Source organism: Phyllobates terribilis, unplaced genomic scaffold, assembly GCF_046119375.1.
Source record: "Phyllobates terribilis strain yellow unplaced genomic scaffold, ASM4611937v1 Scaffold_65__1_contigs__length_7625178, whole genome shotgun sequence".
NCBI classification, from domain to species: domain Eukaryota; kingdom Metazoa; phylum Chordata; class Amphibia; order Anura; family Dendrobatidae; genus Phyllobates; species Phyllobates terribilis.
In genome coordinates this window covers 5,754,457-5,774,681 of record NW_027362825.1, presented here as the reverse complement: position 1 = coordinate 5,774,681, position 20,225 = coordinate 5,754,457, and the positions used below count along the sequence as shown (strand labels likewise).

The 20,225-nt window shown below is 40.2% G+C and overlaps 1 protein-coding gene across 1 annotated transcript in view; it reads right to left on the bottom strand.

The window, feature by feature from the left end:
- Positions 1-240: 240 nt before the first annotated feature.
- The window catches only part of LOC141193156 (uncharacterized), a 50,824-nt gene continuing 30,839 nt past the window's right edge, over positions 241-20,225 (bottom strand). The window contains exons 6-10 of the mRNA XM_073662089.1: positions 16,388-16,495; positions 16,040-16,144; positions 14,710-14,826; positions 13,911-14,018; positions 241-2,430 (exon numbers count right to left, since the gene is read on the bottom strand). Coding sequence (XP_073518190.1) covers positions 1,652-2,430; positions 13,911-14,018; positions 14,710-14,826; positions 16,040-16,144; positions 16,388-16,495 — 1,217 coding nt within the window. The 3' untranslated portion in view covers positions 241-1,651. The remainder of the gene's footprint in view (positions 2,431-13,910; positions 14,019-14,709; positions 14,827-16,039; positions 16,145-16,387; positions 16,496-20,225) is intronic.

Genomic DNA, 20,225 nt, shown 5'->3' with positions numbered 1-20,225 from the left:
TGCTATGAAGAATGGGATGTAATCATCCTCCAAGAGCAACTTCTCTCAACGAACCAGGAGCAATTTGGTGATGAACAATCCATGTCACAAGGCAAAAGTAGATGGGTGAACAAAACATTGACATTTTGGGTCCATGGCCAGGAAACTCCCCCGATCTCAGTCCCAATGAGAACCTGTCGTCAATCTTCAATAAGCAGGAGGACAAACAAAAACAGAGAAACTGGTATAAACTCCAAGAACTGTTTACACAGGAATGGGCTAACATTGGTCAGTATTTGGCCCAGAAGCTGATATCCAGCTGTCAGGGCGAATGGCAGATGCCTTGAAAAATCAGGGACGACACTGTAAATATTGAGTCTTTACATAAACTTGATGTACTTATCAATAAAAGTGTAAAAACGTATGAAATGCTGCTAAAAGACCTAAAACACTGAAGCAGAAAACGATGTGCCAACCAAAATTTGGGTCAGTCTCAAAACATTTGGCCACATCTGTAGATATGTATATTCCCAACAAAAACCCTTTAATTAAAACTGAATTTTACTTCTTAAATATATAGTCCACATTACAAGGATAGCTGAATAATTCAAAGAGCCAAAAAATGCAGAGCAAATCAAAATCCTCAACAATTATAACAATCAGGACACAGTAGTATAAAGGTAAGAAATTCACTCTCTGCTCTACCCTCTCCCGAAAAAAAAAGCAGATTCAAACATTTCATGGTCTTCAATCCCGGAAATTCTTGTAGTCTTAATTGACAAAAATAACCCCCACAAAAAGAAATAAAAATAACCCACACCATTAAAACATGGAGGTTTACGAAACATCTTTGAACATTGCCTACATAGAAGCACAGATGAGGAGAACTACTGCACTATAACTTATGGCTGGAGGGTATAGAATACCGCTTAGCAGGATGTTTAGTGTATAAGGTCAAACCTGTTACCAAAAGACCTGATGGAGCGTTGTGCACCAAAAGATATACTATGTAATAAATAACAGAACAAAAACATTTCCCTGACCAAATCTAGAAGTTGCAGTCATTTGTTTTTAAAAATAGAGGCAATCTTCGTTCCCCCCCCCCCCCATGATCAAACAACACAATGACCATACTGGAAAACTAAAAAAAAAAAAAAAAAAGAATGTATCATTGAGGTTTTGTAGTTTGGAGGGTGAGGTTGGAGGAGGAGAATATACTGTTGTATATATACAGAAAGTCTTTTTTTTAACCCCTGAAAAATTACTAGTGAAGAAATGGTCAAGATTTCCAGCCCTGACACTGAGCTCTATATAACTCAACTGTTATATACAAATTAGTTACAACATTTATATATATTTTCTTATAACATAAGGCTAGAAAAAACATTGGAGCAAATGATTCGTATTCTAGAAATCTCTAAAATACTTCTCATGTTTTGAGGTACTTTCTTTTGTATCTATCTTATCTTCTTGGAGTAGCACCTGTCAAAAAAATACTAGTCCAAACAAACTAGATTAAACAGTAAAATTAGCCTGCGAGTCGACAACAAAAACTGTGTAGTGTGCATTTAAAAATAAGTAGACTTAGTGAACAGGAATAAGTGATTCCCAGGCACTTCACGGTTATCCCGGCCGATCTTTCGTCAACGAGAACCTGATGTGAGATATTGGATTAGTTTATTAGGACCAGCTTGCCGTCTATCTTCTTTCTCTTTTTCGTATGGGTTTGCTCATGTGTTAAAAGGTTTATCTTTTGCGCAAAGCCTTTACCGCAGGTTAGGCATACAAAGGGCCGTTCTCCGGTGTGCAGCCTCTGGTGAGTAGTAAGATTTGCCTTCTGGCTGAAGCTCTTGCCACACTCTGGGCATTCAAAAGGCTTCTCTCCCGTGTGTATTCTCTCATGCCCGATAAGATTACTGTTATTCTGGAACCGCTTTCCGCAAAACCGACATATAAATCGTCTCTCCCTAGCAAACGTCTTATGTGTTTGCATGATCGGTGCGCCGGGGAGGACATTCTTCCCGTACACGACGCACGTTAAAGACTTTGCTACAGATACATTTTTGATGGAGATGGAGTGAGGAAACTTGTCATCCACAGGAAGTTTTAGACTGGATTCAACTCTTTGCTGGGGTCTGAACTGAACCATAGAGCCGTCGTACTGTTTCATTTTCATTTTGTGGGTTCCTTGATGAAGCCTAAGATCGCTTACTCTTAAAAATCTCTTTCCACATTCAGTGCAGTTGAAGGTCCTCTCAAGCTCCCTGGAAATACCTGGCCTGTAATGTCTCTGTGTAAGGTCTTCCTTCTGACTCACCGGCCACCGCACTAATCTTTGGCAGTATCCACTGGTTTTCATGTTGTACTGGATTTTCACTTTGTTTTTTGAAGGAATATTTCTTAGGTTAAACTTTTCAGTGCTGCGTTGGCTCTCGATAATCAATTCATCATCTTTTTTGGGGAAGAAAGAGAATAAAACATATTTTAGATTGTGGTAATAAAGATACAATATGTAGAAGTCTCCTCTCTGGAATTTGGATTGTTTTTTCATGAATGATTAGAGAATAAAAATGTAATAAAATGACTAATAATGGTCTGTTAAAAATAAGGTGTCACCAATACCATCGCGCAGACTGTATCCAACAATACTTTTATTTTAATAAAAATGTTAAACAAGTAATTCCATAAACCACTATCACATTCAAAGCAGTTTTCCCATTAAATTAAATAATGCAGCATAGGTAGGATATGCCATAATTTACTGATAGATTTAAGGGACACCACCAATCCTTAGACTGGGGGGCATAAATGCTAACTGTGATGCTTCTAGTCAGAGAACTTAGTCCCCACATTCCCTGGATGGAAAAAGGTCTCTCATACCAGAACTCCCTTGAAAACAATGTACTTACATATTCTAGTGATATACCATAACGGTTCATGGTGAGGATATGCCTTTAAGAACTTGTAGGGATACCAAAGTATAGCTGAAAGGCTGTAGGAATTAAACCCCTTCAAAACCCAAAGACTTTCCGTTTTTGCCCTTTTGCTTCTTTCTCTCCCTCTTTCAAGAGCAGCCATAACCTTTTTTTAATTCCTCGATCTACAGGTCCACATTACGGCGTGTTTTTTGTGGGATGAGTTGTTCTTTTGAATGACACAATTCAATATACCATTCAATGTACTGGAAAATGGGGAACAAAATCCAAAAAGAGGCAAAATTGGGAAATCCCTCTACCCACTTCTCCGCATTCTGCAATAATTTTTTTAGTTTTCTTTTTATGGCATTCATTCGCAGTAAAAAATGACCTGGTAGTATTACTCTCCAGGTTAGTTTGATTATGGTGATACCAAATTTGCATTTATTTATTTATTTTTAAAGTGGTGAAAAAAAATTTCAGACATTGTTTAAAAAAAAAAAAAAAAATAGTTCGCTTGTGTCGCCATTTTCTGAGACTTTTAATGTTGTCATTTTTCTGTTGATGGAGCTGTGTAAGGGATATTTTGTGAACGGTGAGCTTTCAGATTTAGTGATAGCGGCTTGGTGTACATATAATGCTTTCATAGCTTTCTATTGCATTTTGTAGCGGTGTTGAAGCAATCAAAAAAACTCTTTTTCTTCTTTATAGTGTTTATCAATCAGGTTAATTAATTATTTTAATAGATCAGACTTTTCTGGGCATGGCAATTTCATGTATATTTTTCTTATTATTTCTTTTCTCAAAGGGGAAAACGGTGGAGATTCTAACATTTCTATATGTATTTTTACTGTGTCTTTTAGGGGACTTTAAACTGCGATCATTCGATCGCTTATACTATATACTGAAATGCCCTGATATTGCTTTATTTAGCAAACATAATAGTCTCCTATGAAGCCCAGCCACAGACTAGTCTTCAACGTGGCACTGTAATGGCAGGCACAGGGGCGAACAGCAGTTCCGTGGCTGCCATAACAACCCATCAACACTCCATGATTGCTGCGTGGGGGGGAGCCATGGGCGCATGAAACAGCAGTCTCCCCGGGCTATGCACTGTAAATGCCACTGTCAGAGATGGATAGAGGCAATTAAATAGTTAACAGCTAGTGGAGCTGAGCTCAATTTGCTACTGTTAGGGGAAAATAATGGCTGAATAACACAACCGGCATCAAAGAGAGGGAACTGACATTGGACGTACCAGAAAAGCAAATTCGTGAAGGGGTTAAATATATTTATTTATTTATATATATATATATATATATATATATATATTGCTGTATATTTATGAGCTATAGAAATGATAAAAGGAAACCTGTCATGTTGAGAAATGCTATTTACCTGCAGATATGAGATAAGTTAGTAGTTAAATAACATTAAAATCCTGACTGGCTGCTTTAGTGGTGCAGCAGTTACAGGGAGAAAATGATCTTATATCCTCCCTGTTGTCATCGGGTGGTGTAGGGAGCGGTTACAATCATAGCCCGGCAGTGATCACTCTCCAAAACTTGATTGACAAACACTGATGAGCTGGCTGTCAGTGAAACTGTCCGGGAGTGATTAGAGCAGCACGCTGTGTAGTGAATAGTGACTGTAACTGCTCCCTGAACTGCCCCAATGACAGGAAGTGAGTGGCTGCTGGGCGGAAAGAAGATCATATTCTCCCTCTAGCCGCTGCCCAAGTAAGGCAGGCAGACATGACTGACGCTATTTACCTGCAGCTTCACGGCATATCTGCAGGTATATAGTGTTTCTGGACATGACAAGTTCCTTTACACTCACTCTACTTTGACATTTTTACACCCATGGAGCCGCTAACATGAATATATAAAGATGTCACATTTGCTGCAATTACAAAATGGATGTCAAAAAGCAATGGAGACTGAGGTGCGTCAGTGCTAAGATACTCACTGGTGAGCTGTCTTCTGTGCTTGTATGAGAAATTGCTGAGTAGTTTATGTAAGAGACTTGCTCTGCATTGAGGACTCTAGTATTACGAGAGTAACTAATGCTGAACATATGTGTATGTAATAAAGTGATGCTGATGTCCATGCCTCCATCATACAGGCGATATGTTTTTCAATCATTGTGATGTGGTTATTTAAGACACTGGAGCCACACTACGTTACCCCTGAGGGAGCCACATATGGCAAGTGATACACGTAGGGAACCTACAGATCGATCGCCTAGCTATTTTTGGTCTCATATGGTATTTAAACCTTGCACTATGACACTTAATTGCTGATGTAGGATCTCACATGATTCTTGTAATCGCTATGCTACTAGCTGTATTACATTCATATACTTTCTAACATTATACAATTGCACTTTAAGCTCCATGTTAAGTATCATCTGTACTAAGTAGGAACAGTTCTGTGGAGACAGTCGTGTAGTAGGAACAGAAATTGGTATAAAATGGACCGACTGACTCCTAAAATACAGTGGGTCCGGAAAGCATTCAGACCCCTTTAAATTTTTCACTCTTTGTTTCATTGCAGCCATTTGGTAAATTCTAAAAAGTTCATTTTTTTTCTCATTAAAGTACACTCTGCACCCCATCTTGACTGAAAAAAAACAGAAATGTGGAAATTTTTGCAAATGTATTAAAAAAGAAAAACTGAAATATCACATGGTCATAAGTATTCAGACCCTTTGCTCAGACACTTATATTTAAGTCACATGCTGTCCATTTCCTTGTGATCCTCCTTGAGATGGTTTTACTCCTTCATTGGAGTCCAGCTGTGTTTAATTAAACAGATAGGACTTGATTTGGAAAGGCACACACCTGTCTATATAAGACCTCACAGCTCACAGTGCATGTCAGACCAAATGAGAATCATGAGCTCAAAGGAACTGCCCAAGGAGCTCAGAGACAGAACTGTGTCAAGGCACAGATCTGGCCAAGGTTACAAAAGAATTTCTGCATTACTCAAGGTTCCTAAGAGCACAGTGGCCTCCATAATCCTTAAATGGAAGAAGTTTTGGACCACCAGAAGTCTTCCTAGACCTGGCTGTCCAGCCAAACTGAGCAATCGTGGGAGAAGAGCCTTGGTGAGAGAGGTAAAGAAGAACCCCAAGATCACGGTGGCTGAGCTCCAGAGATGCAGTAGGGAGATGGGAGAAAGTTCCACAAAGTCAACTATCACTGCAGCCCTACACCAGTCGGGTCTTTATGGCAGAGTGGCCCGACGGAAGCCTCTCCTCAGTGCAAGACATATGAAATCCCACATAGAGTTTGCTCAAAAACCCATGAAGGACTCCCAGACTATGAGAAATAAGATTCTCTGGTCTGAAGAGATGAAGATAGAGCTTTTTGGTGATAATTCTAAGGCTGCGTGCCCACGATGCGTTTTTCATGCGTTTCCGCTGCAGAATTTCCGCAGCGGAAACGCATCAAAAACGCTTGGTAATCCGCACCACATGGTCCTCAATGGCATTCCGCAATGTCAATGCACATGCTGTGGATTTTTCCGCAGCGCTCAAAAATCCGCAGCATGTTCATTAATTTTGCGGACACGCAGCGGAAGCGCCGCCATTGACTTGCATTGAGACGCATATAATCCGTGTCAGTACATTTGTACACGCGGATTATATGCGTTTCAATGTGCGGATGGTACCCAAGTCTGGAGGAGAGAAGACTCTCCTCCAGACCTGGGTACCATTGTACCTGTGAAAAAAGAATAAAATAACAAATAAAGTTTATATTCACCTTTCCGACGGCTCTCTCTGCATGCCGGCAGCACTGAAGGACCTTCGCTGACGTCACAGTCATGTGACCGCAGGAAAGAGCTGCAGCACACGCCGGGGCATCGGGGGTGAGTATAGCTTTATTTTAAGCATTGTTTTACGGTCACACTATATAAATCCATGCCGTTTGCATGGATTTATATAGTGTGACCTAGTTGTCAAGCACTTTCCAAGTGATGCTAATCGCCTGGAAAGCGCTTGCCAATCTGCATGCGGAAACGCATGTGAATCTGTATGTGAATCCGCATGTATTTCGCAGGAAAAACGCATGCACAATCTGCATGCGTTTTTTTCTGCCAGGGAGATGCAGAAATGCTGCAGAAATTCTCTGCTTCATTTCTGCATCGTGGGCACATAGCCTAAGAGGTATGTGTGGAGAAAACCAGGCACTGCTCATCACCGGCCCAATACAATCCCAACAGTGAACCATGGTGGTGGCACCATCATGCTATGGGGGTGTTTTTCAGCTGCAGGGACAGGACGACTGGTTGCAATTGAAGGAAACATGAATACGGCCAAGTACAGAGATATCCTGGATGAAAACCCTCTTCCAGAGTGCTCTGGACCTCAGACTTGGCCGAAGGTTTACCTTCCAACAAGACAATGACCCTAAGCACACAGCTAAAATAACAAAGGAGTGTCTTCGGAACAACTCTGTGACCATTCTTGACTGGCCCAGCCAGAGCCCTGACCTAAACCCAATTGAGCATCTCTGGAGAGACCTGAAAATGGCTGTCCACCAACGTTCACTATCCAACCTGACGGAACTGGAGAGGATCTGCAAGGACGCATGGCAGAGGATCCCCAAATCCAGGTGTGAAAAACTTGTTGAATCATTCCCAAGACGACTCATGGCTGTACTAGCTCAAAAGAATGCTTCTACTCAATACTGAGCAAAGGGTCTGAATACTTATGACCATGTGATATTTCAGTTTTTCATTTTTAATAAATTTACAAAAATTTCTACATTTCTGTTTTTTTTCAGTCAAGATGGTGTGTAGAGTGTACTTTAATGAGAAAAAAATGAACTTTTTAGAATTTATCAATTGGCTGCAATGAAAGAAAGTGAAAAATTTAAAGGGGTCTGAATACTTTCCGTACCCACTGTATATTAAATTGGGTTCAACAGTACAATGCAGGATGTGCTGAATATTTTTTCATAAGAACTTGGGAAAGTTCTGAAATGTCTGTTCTGTTCCTGATCTAAGGATCTCGGCTTTTAGTTGAGATGAATCTGTGCTGCACTTTATGTACACGCTCAGTAGTGAAGCTAAGGAGTCGTGGAGTCGGGGAAATTGAGGAATTGGAGGTTTGGCTTACCGACTCAACAGCCCTGGAAGGAACCCTTGCTTTCAGGAGGTAGGGTGTAGTGCTGGCCACATACCAAGTAGAGTTGGTTTGAGAGTTGGGTACAGCACATTTTTAATCACTTCATAATTGGGCAATGTTGTTTTTTGCCTTTACCTTTTTTTCCTGATCCATAAGTTTTTATTTTTCTAATGACATAGGACTTGCTTTTTTGTGGGAGTTATAGTTTTGAATAACCTTAACTTTACAATACAATAAAATGGGTGAAAAAAAACATGATTCTGCCATTGTTTTTATTTAGTTTTTAAAGAAAAATGTGTTGTGTTGCCATTTTTGGAGATTCATAACCATTTTCTTTTTCTGTCGGTAAACCTGTGTTAGGGCATTTTTGTGCAGCAAGCTGAGGTTTTTATTGATACTATTTTGTGGTACATACTGTATGATGCTTTGATCACTTTTTACTGCAATGTTTCGGGAGATGCAGCTAAAAAAAATAATTATTTTGACAGTTTCATCTATTTTTCTCTTTACAGTATTTACCATATGGGTTAACTAATTTTATATTTTGGTAGATTGTACATTTACGAACATTGCAATAGTAAATATTAATTATTTTATTACTATTAAATGGGGAAAAAAGGGATTAATTAATGTTTCATATACTTTTATACATATTTTTGAAAACTTTTATTGTTTTTAGTCCACTTAGGGGACTTCAACCTGACCGTTTGATTCTATCTTCTATATCCTGCAATAATATTGTATTGCTGTACATAGATAAATTTATGTTCACAGGAGAAGTAAAATGACAGCCATGGGGTGATTGATAGTGGTAATTAAGTGGTTAAATATCAGCGATCAAAGGTAGCTCTGGTCTAAGCCATTAGAGGAAGATGCTAGCTGTCTATCTCAGCCGACACCTCCAGGGTATGGTGCGGGCTCAGCTCCTGATCTTGCTCCAACCAAGATAGGATATTAGACTTCTGGTTATTCAGTTTGGAAAAAACAAAGGTTTAGGAGTGATCTTATTACAATGTACAAGTGTATGAGGGGAGAGTACAGAGATCTGTCTAATGATCTTTTTACACCTGGGCCGCAACAGGGGCAAGGAGCATCCTTTACATCTCGAGTTAAGAAGGTTTATTAATAATCGCAGAAGGCAATTCTTCACTGTGCGAGCAATGAGATTATGGATTCTTTACTGTGCGAGCAGTAAACTATCGAACTCTGCCACATGATGTCACTACAAAAGTTCAAGAGGGCCTAGATACCTTTCTTGATACATATACTACTACAGTTTATGGGCACCAGATTCTGTGATGAGACGTTGATCTGGGTAACTAGTCTGCCGTATGTGGAGTCAGGAAGGATTTTTCCCCTAACATGGGGCAATCAGCATCTGCTTTATAGGGGTTTTGCCTTCCACTAGACCAGCATATCAGGCTATAGGTCGAACTCAATAGACTTACATCTACCTTCAACCTTAAAAACTATGAAACTATGGGACATACTATTACATTACATGTGAAGGGGTTAGAGAGGATTGAGCAATTTCTATCTTCATCTCTTCAGGTAGCTTTGCCTCTGCATCATCGGAGAAGCGCAGGGGAACTAAGACTGGCTAGATCCAGCAATAAGGCCCAGTTTCTGAGCAGCACTTGCAAGCTGCATAGCAAAGAGCTTGAAAGCGCTGCACTCCTCCTAGGAGATTGGACACTGCTGGACAGCAAATGAGGCTGGTAACCTAGGCAATGATAAGTAAACCATGTAATTAAAAATCCCTGCATTCTTGATATTATACAGGATTTTTAATAAGTGGTAAATTGTAAAGTTGTTTGTTTTGGCGATTTTACCTATTTGGAAAAATTAGATAAACCCCTTTAAGTGTTTTTAACCATTTATATTGCTTCTTTGCATTTCTAATTAAGCCTTCCTAAAATTGTACTCTACATGATACTTGTGCATGGTGTTTTTATTTACTGGTGTATGTTTTTTACTATGCAAGATGAGAAATATACAGTGGAAATCTGATCCAGTCACCTGGAAGTGGTTGCTTCAGACAAAATCCACAGCACAGACACAACATTTGCACGTACTATTAGGGCATAAATGCTGACCCTTACAAAAGAAGATTTGGGTAAGGTTTACATTTAGTGTCCCATTAACAGAGAGGATTTTTAATATGCGGTCACGTTTATTTTTGTGTTTCTGTCTTCTTTTACCCTTCTTCCAGCAGTCATAACTATGTCATTTCTTAGTCGGTATAGCCAAGTGAGAGATTATGTTTTGCAGATCAAATCGTAGTTTTAAGTGACACCATTCACTTAACCATATAATGTACTGAAAACAAAAAAAAATCTAAGTGGGGTGAAATGCTGACAAAAAATGCAATTCCACCAATGTATTTTGAGTTTTGTTCAATGAGCAGTAGAAATGACCAGACAATATGGTTACCAAGGTCAGTACGATTAAAGGGCATATCAGTAGGATCAAGCCGTCTATATTGGGCACACAAGTCATAGAAAGTTGACACTGATACCTTGATATCTGCTAACTGATGTCTTATTCCAGAGATATACATACTTTTCTTACATACAAATTACCTGTAAAGATCTATGGGTCGGATATAGATCTCCGAGAATCTGCTTTCAGAGCTTATTTTACATGAAAGGAGGCGTTACCAGTAGTGGCTGACAGTCTGCTCTCCTGATCTACATGTCTCACACTGGTGATGCCCTCTTTCATATAAAATACGCTCTAGAGGCAGATTCTCGGGGAGATTTATGTGCTGCCCATAGATCTTAAGGGGTTGTCTAGTCTAAAACTACAAGTCTTCAGTCACTCTATGTGACTACAGACTTGTGAATTCTCACATCGCAAGCACTGTGTGCTTCAGGGATTCTCCAATATCAGCGCCGGGAACTGGTCATGTGACCTCAAGCATGTGATATGCATACTTCCGGCCACAATCAGACTAGACTGCTTCCGGCATCGCTCAATACACTTGCATGTAGCGAGATTGCACCCATCTAGTCGGATTGTGGCTGGGAGTATGCATATCACACGCTTGCTTCCCGGCACCGATACCGGAGAATCCTCGCAGCGTTCATGATGTGAGGATTCACAAGTTTGCAGTTACATAAAGTGAAGTTTTAGGGTTAAATAATTTTATACTTTGATTCACTGGACTTTTGTGGATGTGGGGATATCAACAATACATATTTGTTTATATTTTTTTTATTTAGTTTTGGGAAAAGAAGTGATACAAAGTTGTATGTTTTTTTTCCATTTTTTAAAGCTTTTCTTCATTACTTTATATTTTTCTCTTTTTTAGTCGTGTGAAGAAACGTAAACCAGTGATCTGTCAGAAATTAACAAATTCTTGTATGCGTCATACACGCTCGCCCAACATCCACCATACGTGTTTGTCATATGTCAGGTATTCCAGCAATATACATTCATGCCATAATCATTATACCATCAATTTTAGATATGTTGGTTTACCACGGTGAAGACCCTCACTAATTGAAAGTGCATTGGGGAAGGAAAGATGGGGAAGAGCCACTTGCAGGTACATACAAGCACTCTTTTCTTTTATGGCAAGTCTATGGAAAGCTAGGTGCACAACCAAGTGAGCTGTTCTGGACTTCTGAAAAAGTTTTATCTTATTTAATAACAATCCAAAAAGTTAATTACATTGCTATAACGGAATAACAGACTAACAATTGTTAAGATGTGAAGGAAGGAGAGGTTTAAAGTGCACTTGTCATTCTGAGTTTATACACATCACCTATGCTTGCTATAGATTTCAGAAATGCTTACTTTTTTAATGTTATTTTTCTTTTTACTTAATATTTTTCCTCCCTTTCCTTTTGGCATTTTCTGCCTAATGCCAGTGGTTCCAGTATGCAAATGATTCAGCAACAATCCAGTAGGGTAATGGTCCCAGGTACTGTAGCTTTGGGGAAAGGACAGAAAAGGTCATTACAAATGTCACTGCTCCTTGTGGTACATGCAGTGTAGTCTTTCAGAGAATGACAGGTGCACTTTAAAGAGGTACCACATATCTGGGAGATTTCTGTCTGCTGCACACGCAGTCATATTGTGGCCTGAATAAATAGTGATACCCAACAATACTAGAATACAAAACACAATCAATTATTTATTTAACCCCTTTTTCTACTTTTTATGATCCAACTGTAATAAAGATCATTGCTAAAAATGAGAGCATCAGTCTGCTAGGATGAGCGAGTGCCGGCTTCCCACATATAAATCAATGAGCGCTTTAGAATCCGTGCGTTTGCTCACTAGGCCATTTTCAATACTCCGATTAATCTTTATGCAGAGCACCAGTGGATGGTGGCATTAAGTGTTGTCATAGGATCATGAAGGCTTTTTAATTTGATACGGGAGAAGAATTTTTTCCCCACAATTTTTGTTTGCTAATATATAAAATATATGAAAATGCACACTGATAGTTTATAAGTCATCATATGAAGTTAAAAGAATAATCCGATCACAAAATTGTGAGCGCATTCGTTTACAAATGAAAAACTTAAGCCAATGGATCACAAAGTAGATTTAGAATTTTCCTGACCTTCCTGAATGAGACGCAATCACACCACATGCCCACAGTGAGAATCTCCTAGCCCACCCCCCACGTGTTGGCACACCACTCCGTAATATTTCTGTCCTGGCCATAGATGTGAAACTAATCAGTCCCTACAGCAACGTAACACAATCACGTGCTGACACACAGGGAAGACGACAAAGCTCGTACAATTGCTATTTTGAAATTTACCACCAGATCCTTTCGTTCTCATTAGAGATGAGCGAAAAGATGCGAGCGGAATTGAATTCTACTCAAATATACAAAAATCCATATTCACCAAAATGTGGATTTTTTGTAATGAGCTTCTGCATGAATTCAGCAAAATGGCTGCCGCTGGCCACCTTTTATCTGGACCATTGTACGCCATCCAAAGGTACAAAAAAAAAAAAAAACAGTTATACTGAACACCGACTTCTGAGGCTACTCCTCTACTGACCGCATCTCCGGATCCCCCGCCACTTGCAATGGAAACTTTGTATCTGCCGCATTGTGCTGGGACTTCCGGGTTTAATGGTGCCCGGGAAGGTTCTGAGCAGATGTGCGAGAGGTCACAAGCGTATGTTGTGATGCCATGACCTCCCGGGCATGTGTGCAGGACTCTCCGTGGTGCGATAACACCCAGAAGTCCCAGCACAGTGCGGGAGATACAAAGTTTCCATTGCGAGCAGCAGAAGATCTGAAAATGCGCCAGGACTGGATGGGTGGCAGTGAGTAACGGAGGGTCCGAAGAGGTCAGCGGCGAAGCGAGTATAACAATTTTTTTAAAATATTTTCTTTATTATGCTCTGGGGACTGGAGAGACTCCAGAATATAATAAAGTATATTAAATTAGTAGACAATAAATTCTTCATAAATTGAATTTCCTGGGAAAAATGTGCCAACAGGCAAATTAAAATTTTGCCCGATCCTCAACTCTAGCTCTCAGTGAAGACAAGCAGCCACCAGACCAGGTAAGATGTTTTTTGTTGGACAGGAATCGTATCTGTTTGGCCACCTTGGATCAGATTTTTAGTGCTATCAAGATAAATGAACTTTTTAGCAGGTTATATATATGGGAAGAAAAAAAGTGATGTGTGTGTGATTTGGTGGTTTTATGCCATCGGATAACCCTCTAAACATACTGTAAGTGCAAATTCATCAGTGAGGGATTAAAAAAAAACAAATACTGTATTCTAGTAAGATACCTGTTCTCCTCTTAAAACAAAGGCACAAACAATATTATTCCTGAAATGAACAACTCCCGGAAGCGAGTTGAGAAAACTCTATCCTTTGTAGAATTCTTAAGAACTTACCTACAGTATAATTTATTACATCTCTTCCATCCAAACAAATATTTTCACTGTTGGACGGCGGCTCTTTTGATTTCATTCTTAGTGTGACAGGTTCAATGCTGGGAAATTCTACAAAGAGAAAAAAAAGTGCTAGTGAAAGTCCATAGGAAATGCTAAATTACGGGTGTATTCTAATCATGGGCATTATTGGTATATTCATAGGATATCCAAATTCCCAGAGGAGCATTTCATGGCCTATAAGTCTCCTTACACCAACTTGGCACTCTCTATAAGGAGAAATGCCCCCCCCCCCCCTAGACCTCATATCAGAGGCCTCTCACTTAGCCAAATGAGACCTCCTGCTTTGCATTGATGAGGGGCAAACACCTTGAAACATGTTATGTGGCAAGGCTTGCTAAAGAGTTGATATTGACTTTTAGGATTGCTACCCCTAATAGGTAGCACTACAGTTCATCTCCTCTTCCTCTCTGAAGAGAGGATATTTGCATACCTAATGTGACACCCGTCTGACAATTTAATGCTGCTGCTAAATTATGCTTTTTCCATTTAAATCAATTAGAAGTGGTCATTTATGATTAATTAGTTCAAAACTCCATTAATTCCAGGGAGCGGTGCATGCAGTGACGTCTAAAAGATATAGGAAAAGAGCCGATCAAGAAGACCATTTTCTAGAAGAAACATTTTGCAACACATTCTACATTTTGTCACTGACCATAAATATTATATATATTTTTTTTACATTTGCGTAAAGAATGCAAAAATGGTAAAAATGAACTGCTGTGGTCATCTCTGAACTCACCTTTCAAAATAACATTTTTTTCACAAATGTTGTAGGGTTTCTCAATTATGAACTTTTGCGGAACTGCAACGATACTTGTCTTATTAATACCGGAGGTAGATGCTCTGTGTCCTTGTACTAGGAGTGAAAAACAATCCTTTTAATAAAGCAGATCAGTAACAATACTATTCTGTGACAGCTCTGGCTACCCGAGTCTATATGACAGAATAGATGTATGGCTACATACACTAAATCAGCCACAACAGTAAAAAACACTTCTTAATATTGTGTGGGTTCCCCTTGTGCCATCAAAACACAGCTCTTCCCTCAATCCACCTTTGAAGACCTCTAAAGGTGAAGACATCAGCAACAGATCTTTTTAGTCATGTAAGTTTTGAGGGGAGAGCTCCATGGATTAGACTAGTTTTTCCAGTCAATCCCACCCAAACCTTGAATGTGGAATTTTTGGGACAAGTCAATACCTTTTCATGCCCCTCCTGAACAATCTGCAGCATGGCAGGTTGCTATGCTGCTGAAAGGGGTCACTGCTATTAACTATTGCCTTTGCCTTGACGGAGTGTACAATGTTTAAGTAGGTGACACATATCAAAGTGACATCCACATGATAACCAGGACCTTAGATATCCCACCAGAACATTGCCCAGAGTAACACACTACTTCTGTCGGCTTGCCTTCCTCCTCCAGTGCCGCCAGGTACCATCTCCCTGACCACCCACATGATGTAAATGAAAAAAGATTCATCCTACAAGGTCACCCTTATCCTTTAGTTTATGGTCCAGTTATGATGCTAATCTGCCAATGCAGTTGACTTTGGACGTAGACAGGGTTTGGCGTGGGCACGTTGGCAAGCTGTGATGCACTGTGTATTACAACACCTTATGCTCAGTTAGTAGTGATTTCAGCAATTGTTTCCTACACTAGCGCTTCTGTGAGATCATACAGAATTGGCTAGATGTAGCTTCCTTCGAGCACCAACAAGCTTTGGGCACCCATGACCCCGGTGATGGGTCAACTATTGTCCTTCCTTGACCAACTTTTGGTAAACATAACCGTGTCATAGAAAAAGAAAATGCCTATAGTGGAGATTACAACTGCTGCCTGTGTTCTCCTGAGATGAGATTTGTCTCAAATGACCACACCAAGAACTCCACAGTTGAGTCCTTTTCTACTATTGGCGTGCTAGACCACAGCGCCGCCGGAGCCCTGGTGAGCGGGAGCACCGGGACCCTGGGAAGCGGCAGCGCCGGGGCCCAGGGGACCAATGCAACTATATCACATGACTGCATATAATTCTCAAACTGATTTCTTGAAGAACATAACCAGAGCTCACCAGATGCATATTTGATACCATGTTTACCATCAATCTGCATGTTGTTCTTTGAAGGGTGTTCTTGAAAATTAACCCGGCGAACAATAGGTGGAGTTGAAGGATAACCTGTAACAGAAACGAAAAAGAAATATTATGACTGAAATTTTTTTTGGGGGCAAAATATATTAGCCACTGTCACATTTCAACTCAGATGCAAAGTGATCCTTAAGAGCCTCAACTCAAACCCAATCAGAAAATCAGATCAGGGAACAAAATGTGTCCAAAACAAACCTCACCTCACAGTAAACTGGCTGCCACGACGTTGAGTGCTCGCACTTGGAATTTAAGTTTCACTGAATGGCCACTTACATTGTTCGGTGTCATCCAAGCATTCAACATCTGAGATAACAGTATAATCTTCAAGAGGTGTCTCGTCCTTAACAGCCGTGTATTCTCCAAATCGGTCTATAAATTTACCTGGTGCAAAGTCAAAACAAATTCATGTCAACTACATGTTTAACATTTTTAATGAGAAAGAGAACGTTAAAGGTAAAGAACAGCAAAAGAATGAGTTTTCAGTTATAGGAGCTGTTTATCACCTGTACATAACTCCACTGCCTCAATGATTAAATAGTAGCATCTTTGTATTCATGATCATCACATTAATACCTAATGCTGATGTCCTAAGCAAGTTGATGTGAACTTCTAATTTAAAGAGGCTCTCCAGAAAAACAATACTGATTTCTTATTCTTAAGAAAGGCCACCAATATAAGAATGGCAGAGGTCCAATTCTCCAATGATGGAAGGAGCCACAGCAATCCGAGGGCAATGTCTCTGTTACGGTTACAAGGCACATCACTGTACTTCGTAGTGGCTGTGCCTGGTACTACAAGTCACAATGGAGACTCCTTACCAGCTCCAATTAAATGAGTGGCTACAAAGCCAGACACAGAGGCTACCTATAGTATGAACGGTTTCTAGTGAACAATGACGGGGGACGCGCACCTAGATTTGTGCACAGCGGCCTCACTCAATCAGCTGAGCAGCAGGTGTACAGAGAGTCGGGTCTTAATTGATATTTTTGGCTAATCTCAAGGATTACTTATTCTTAAAGGGGTTGTTTGGTCCAAATTGATAAGTCTGCAGTCACTCTGTGTGACTTATGAATCCCCCCAGCATGTGCACTGTATGGATTCGTTGGTTTCTGACCCGGGACCAGAGGGTATGTATGAGTAATACATATCCCCGGCCAGTGGGTTCGGCCTTGCTCCATACTCGCCTCACTCAAGACAGTGTATGGAGCGGGGCCATGGTCACAGGTCGGGAGTATGTATAACTCATACAAAGCCTCCGGTCCCCGGTCAGAAACCGGCGACTCTCTGCACTGCGCAGTGGGTGCACTGGGGGGATTGATAACTCTGCAGTCACACAGAGAGACTGCAAACTTATCGATTTGGACCGGACAACCCCTTTAAATGAAAACACCTTTCTATTATCTTATGTTTGTAAAGGCTCCTGAGAATAAGAGGCGAGTGGAATCTGACAGTGGTTTGCAGACTTTTCTTACTTGAAACACACATGTACCTGTAAGGGAAGGTCTGGACCAAAAGTTATCGAATGGAAAGCCAACCGTTATAAATGTGAAAGCAAAAAAATCCCAAACACGCCACGTCATAATTAACCACAAAGACTCACGATTATTAAACCCTACAAAGCACCATTTTGAGTCTAATAGAACCAGAATAACTCATAGCAATAATGTAAAGTCATCATTTTATTAAATAACAAACTTACACTCATGAACATACATTTAAAAATTCAACAAGCTATTTAGCATTGGCATATAAGGAAAATTCCTTTTTTTTTACATAAGGTATCAGCAACGGTTCACGACAAGAACAAGAGGACATGAAGCCAGAAGCAAAAAACATCTGAGATTAATATGTAGGACACAAATCAGGTGCGACTTGTTGCACAAAATGTCTATCACAGTTCCAAATGTAGTAACTATCAATTGTAATAGATCAAATGGTCTCAATAATTGGGGCTGTCTGCCACACATGTAACTAGGAATATGGGATTAAAATGCAATGTACAGAATGGTCCATCAACCTATTGTCATAGCCAATTTTAATACTCTGACTTGTCCTAGTGACTATGTGACGTGCCCCACAATATGAAATCCCTGCATCCAATATAATATGATCAACTGATCAATATGTATCAAAGTGATAGTCTCCTGTAAGGAGGCATGACAAAGAAACTGTCCAACAATCAACTGGTCAGAGCCCAGTAGTGAAGCACTGCACTAGGCCATAGTGACTCATTATGAATTTGAAAAATAATTATCAGTTGCACCACATCATTGTGATTGTTACCTTCTCAGCGTGCTTCCCTGTCCAATTCAGTGCCCCTACGCACGTTTCAGTGCCTCCTGCACCTTTTTCAAGGGAAGTGTCTTGTCTGGAGTACTACATGTTATGGCTCCTATTTATAGCGTGTAAAGATATCTAGGTGTCGGGCTAATTGGAGCGTGTGTTCCAGTCTCACCCGTCGTGTCACGCACAACATCCGGGTCTCCACGATGACGCGCGCAGGTCAGGGGGTGCACTTCCCATGACCCTAGTGCGCGCGCCCCGCGAGGACCACGGAGATCACGCAGCGGTATTAATCATAGAGCGCATGCGCACTACCGGTGCCATGTTATTCAAGTCTCTAACTGCAGCCATTATGTCGTCTATGCCTCTAATAAGAACATCATTATCCCCACCCGAAAGTCCTCCGCTAAATATTTCATTAGTTAAGCAAATAGGGGAAGGAGGAGATAAGTGAGAGGGTATGCATCAATCAATTCACACGCAAATAAATGTTGGTAAGTCAAGTTAACACATATAATTATTTGCAACATTAGCACTAAAAAAGGACAACATCCCCGGTATCATATTACACAACCAAGTTTATGTATATTGCACTAAATCCCAGAGAATAACAAGTGCTATGATTATCAGAACAATTTACATTCTCATTAGCACACTCCGTCCCACGCAGATAATACAGTGCATGGCTCAAACCGAAAATAACCCGCCCGGTCTTAGAGGAAATTTTCTATTATTTATCCCACTATAATGACCGGTCTGACGTTCAATTCCTAGGGGACTATAAGTATTTAAATTCTAAGGCCGTTATAAATGTGAATTGGAATCTTTACAGCCTGTTCACATGATGGTTTTTGTTATTTTATATGCTCCCAAGGTGCATACAGAAGGTTTACTTAGGAAACCCCATGCACTCAGAGTATGCCTTTACACACATTCTAGGACAGTATATATTGTCATATATGTATTTTTCTTAACTTCAAATAAAAAAAAAATTGGCTGAAAATCTTTCCTAGACAACAGGACACACAAAAGAAATGTATTCAACTGCATGCCTGCCTATAGGGTATTTTACACCAAATGCCTCCAACGTTTCATCAGCCTCTACAAGCTGAGGAAAGCTAACTACCTTTTAAATTAAAGACATGCTGGAGAAGTGAACAGAGAACTGCTATTAAATGTATCCCCTGAGCTGGCAGTGTACACATTAATGGGGAGGGGTACATTCTGCCTCTGGCCACTTGACAGCAATTTTCAGACAATTCGAGCAACAAAAAAACATGTGTCACTTGTCGGCAACTTGCTGTCATGTGACTTTTACAGTTGTGATTTGGCAGATCCAGATCTCAAGAGTGGTCATGCGACTTATATTGAAGTCTACAGGAGCAAAGTTAAAGGGGTTGTGCTGTGACAATACTTTTCTTGCAAAGGCTTCAAAAGAGGTGTAAATGTACACAGAAAATGTTTACAGTGGATATTGTGAATCCAAAATACCTTTTTATATATTTTTCCTTTGCTTCGTCCCCCTCCATGCTGAACAGGTGAGATTGTGGGAGGGACTAAAAAAAGGCCCATGTGACCTCAACCGCCACATTCTTGCCTTCACTGTATCCTTCCCCATTGCTGGGTTCACATAGGCCACTCATACAACAACCTGATCACTATTCACCCTCCAAAGCCATGAAATGTAAAGACCTACTTACAACCAATCAAGGGATGGAATTTTTGCGACCGTCACATCTCAGTCACAGTGGTGTGTGGATTGGAACTTGACCGAAATGGCATCAGATTGATAAGAATTATTGATAAGATGTGATGTTGCCCTAGCCTT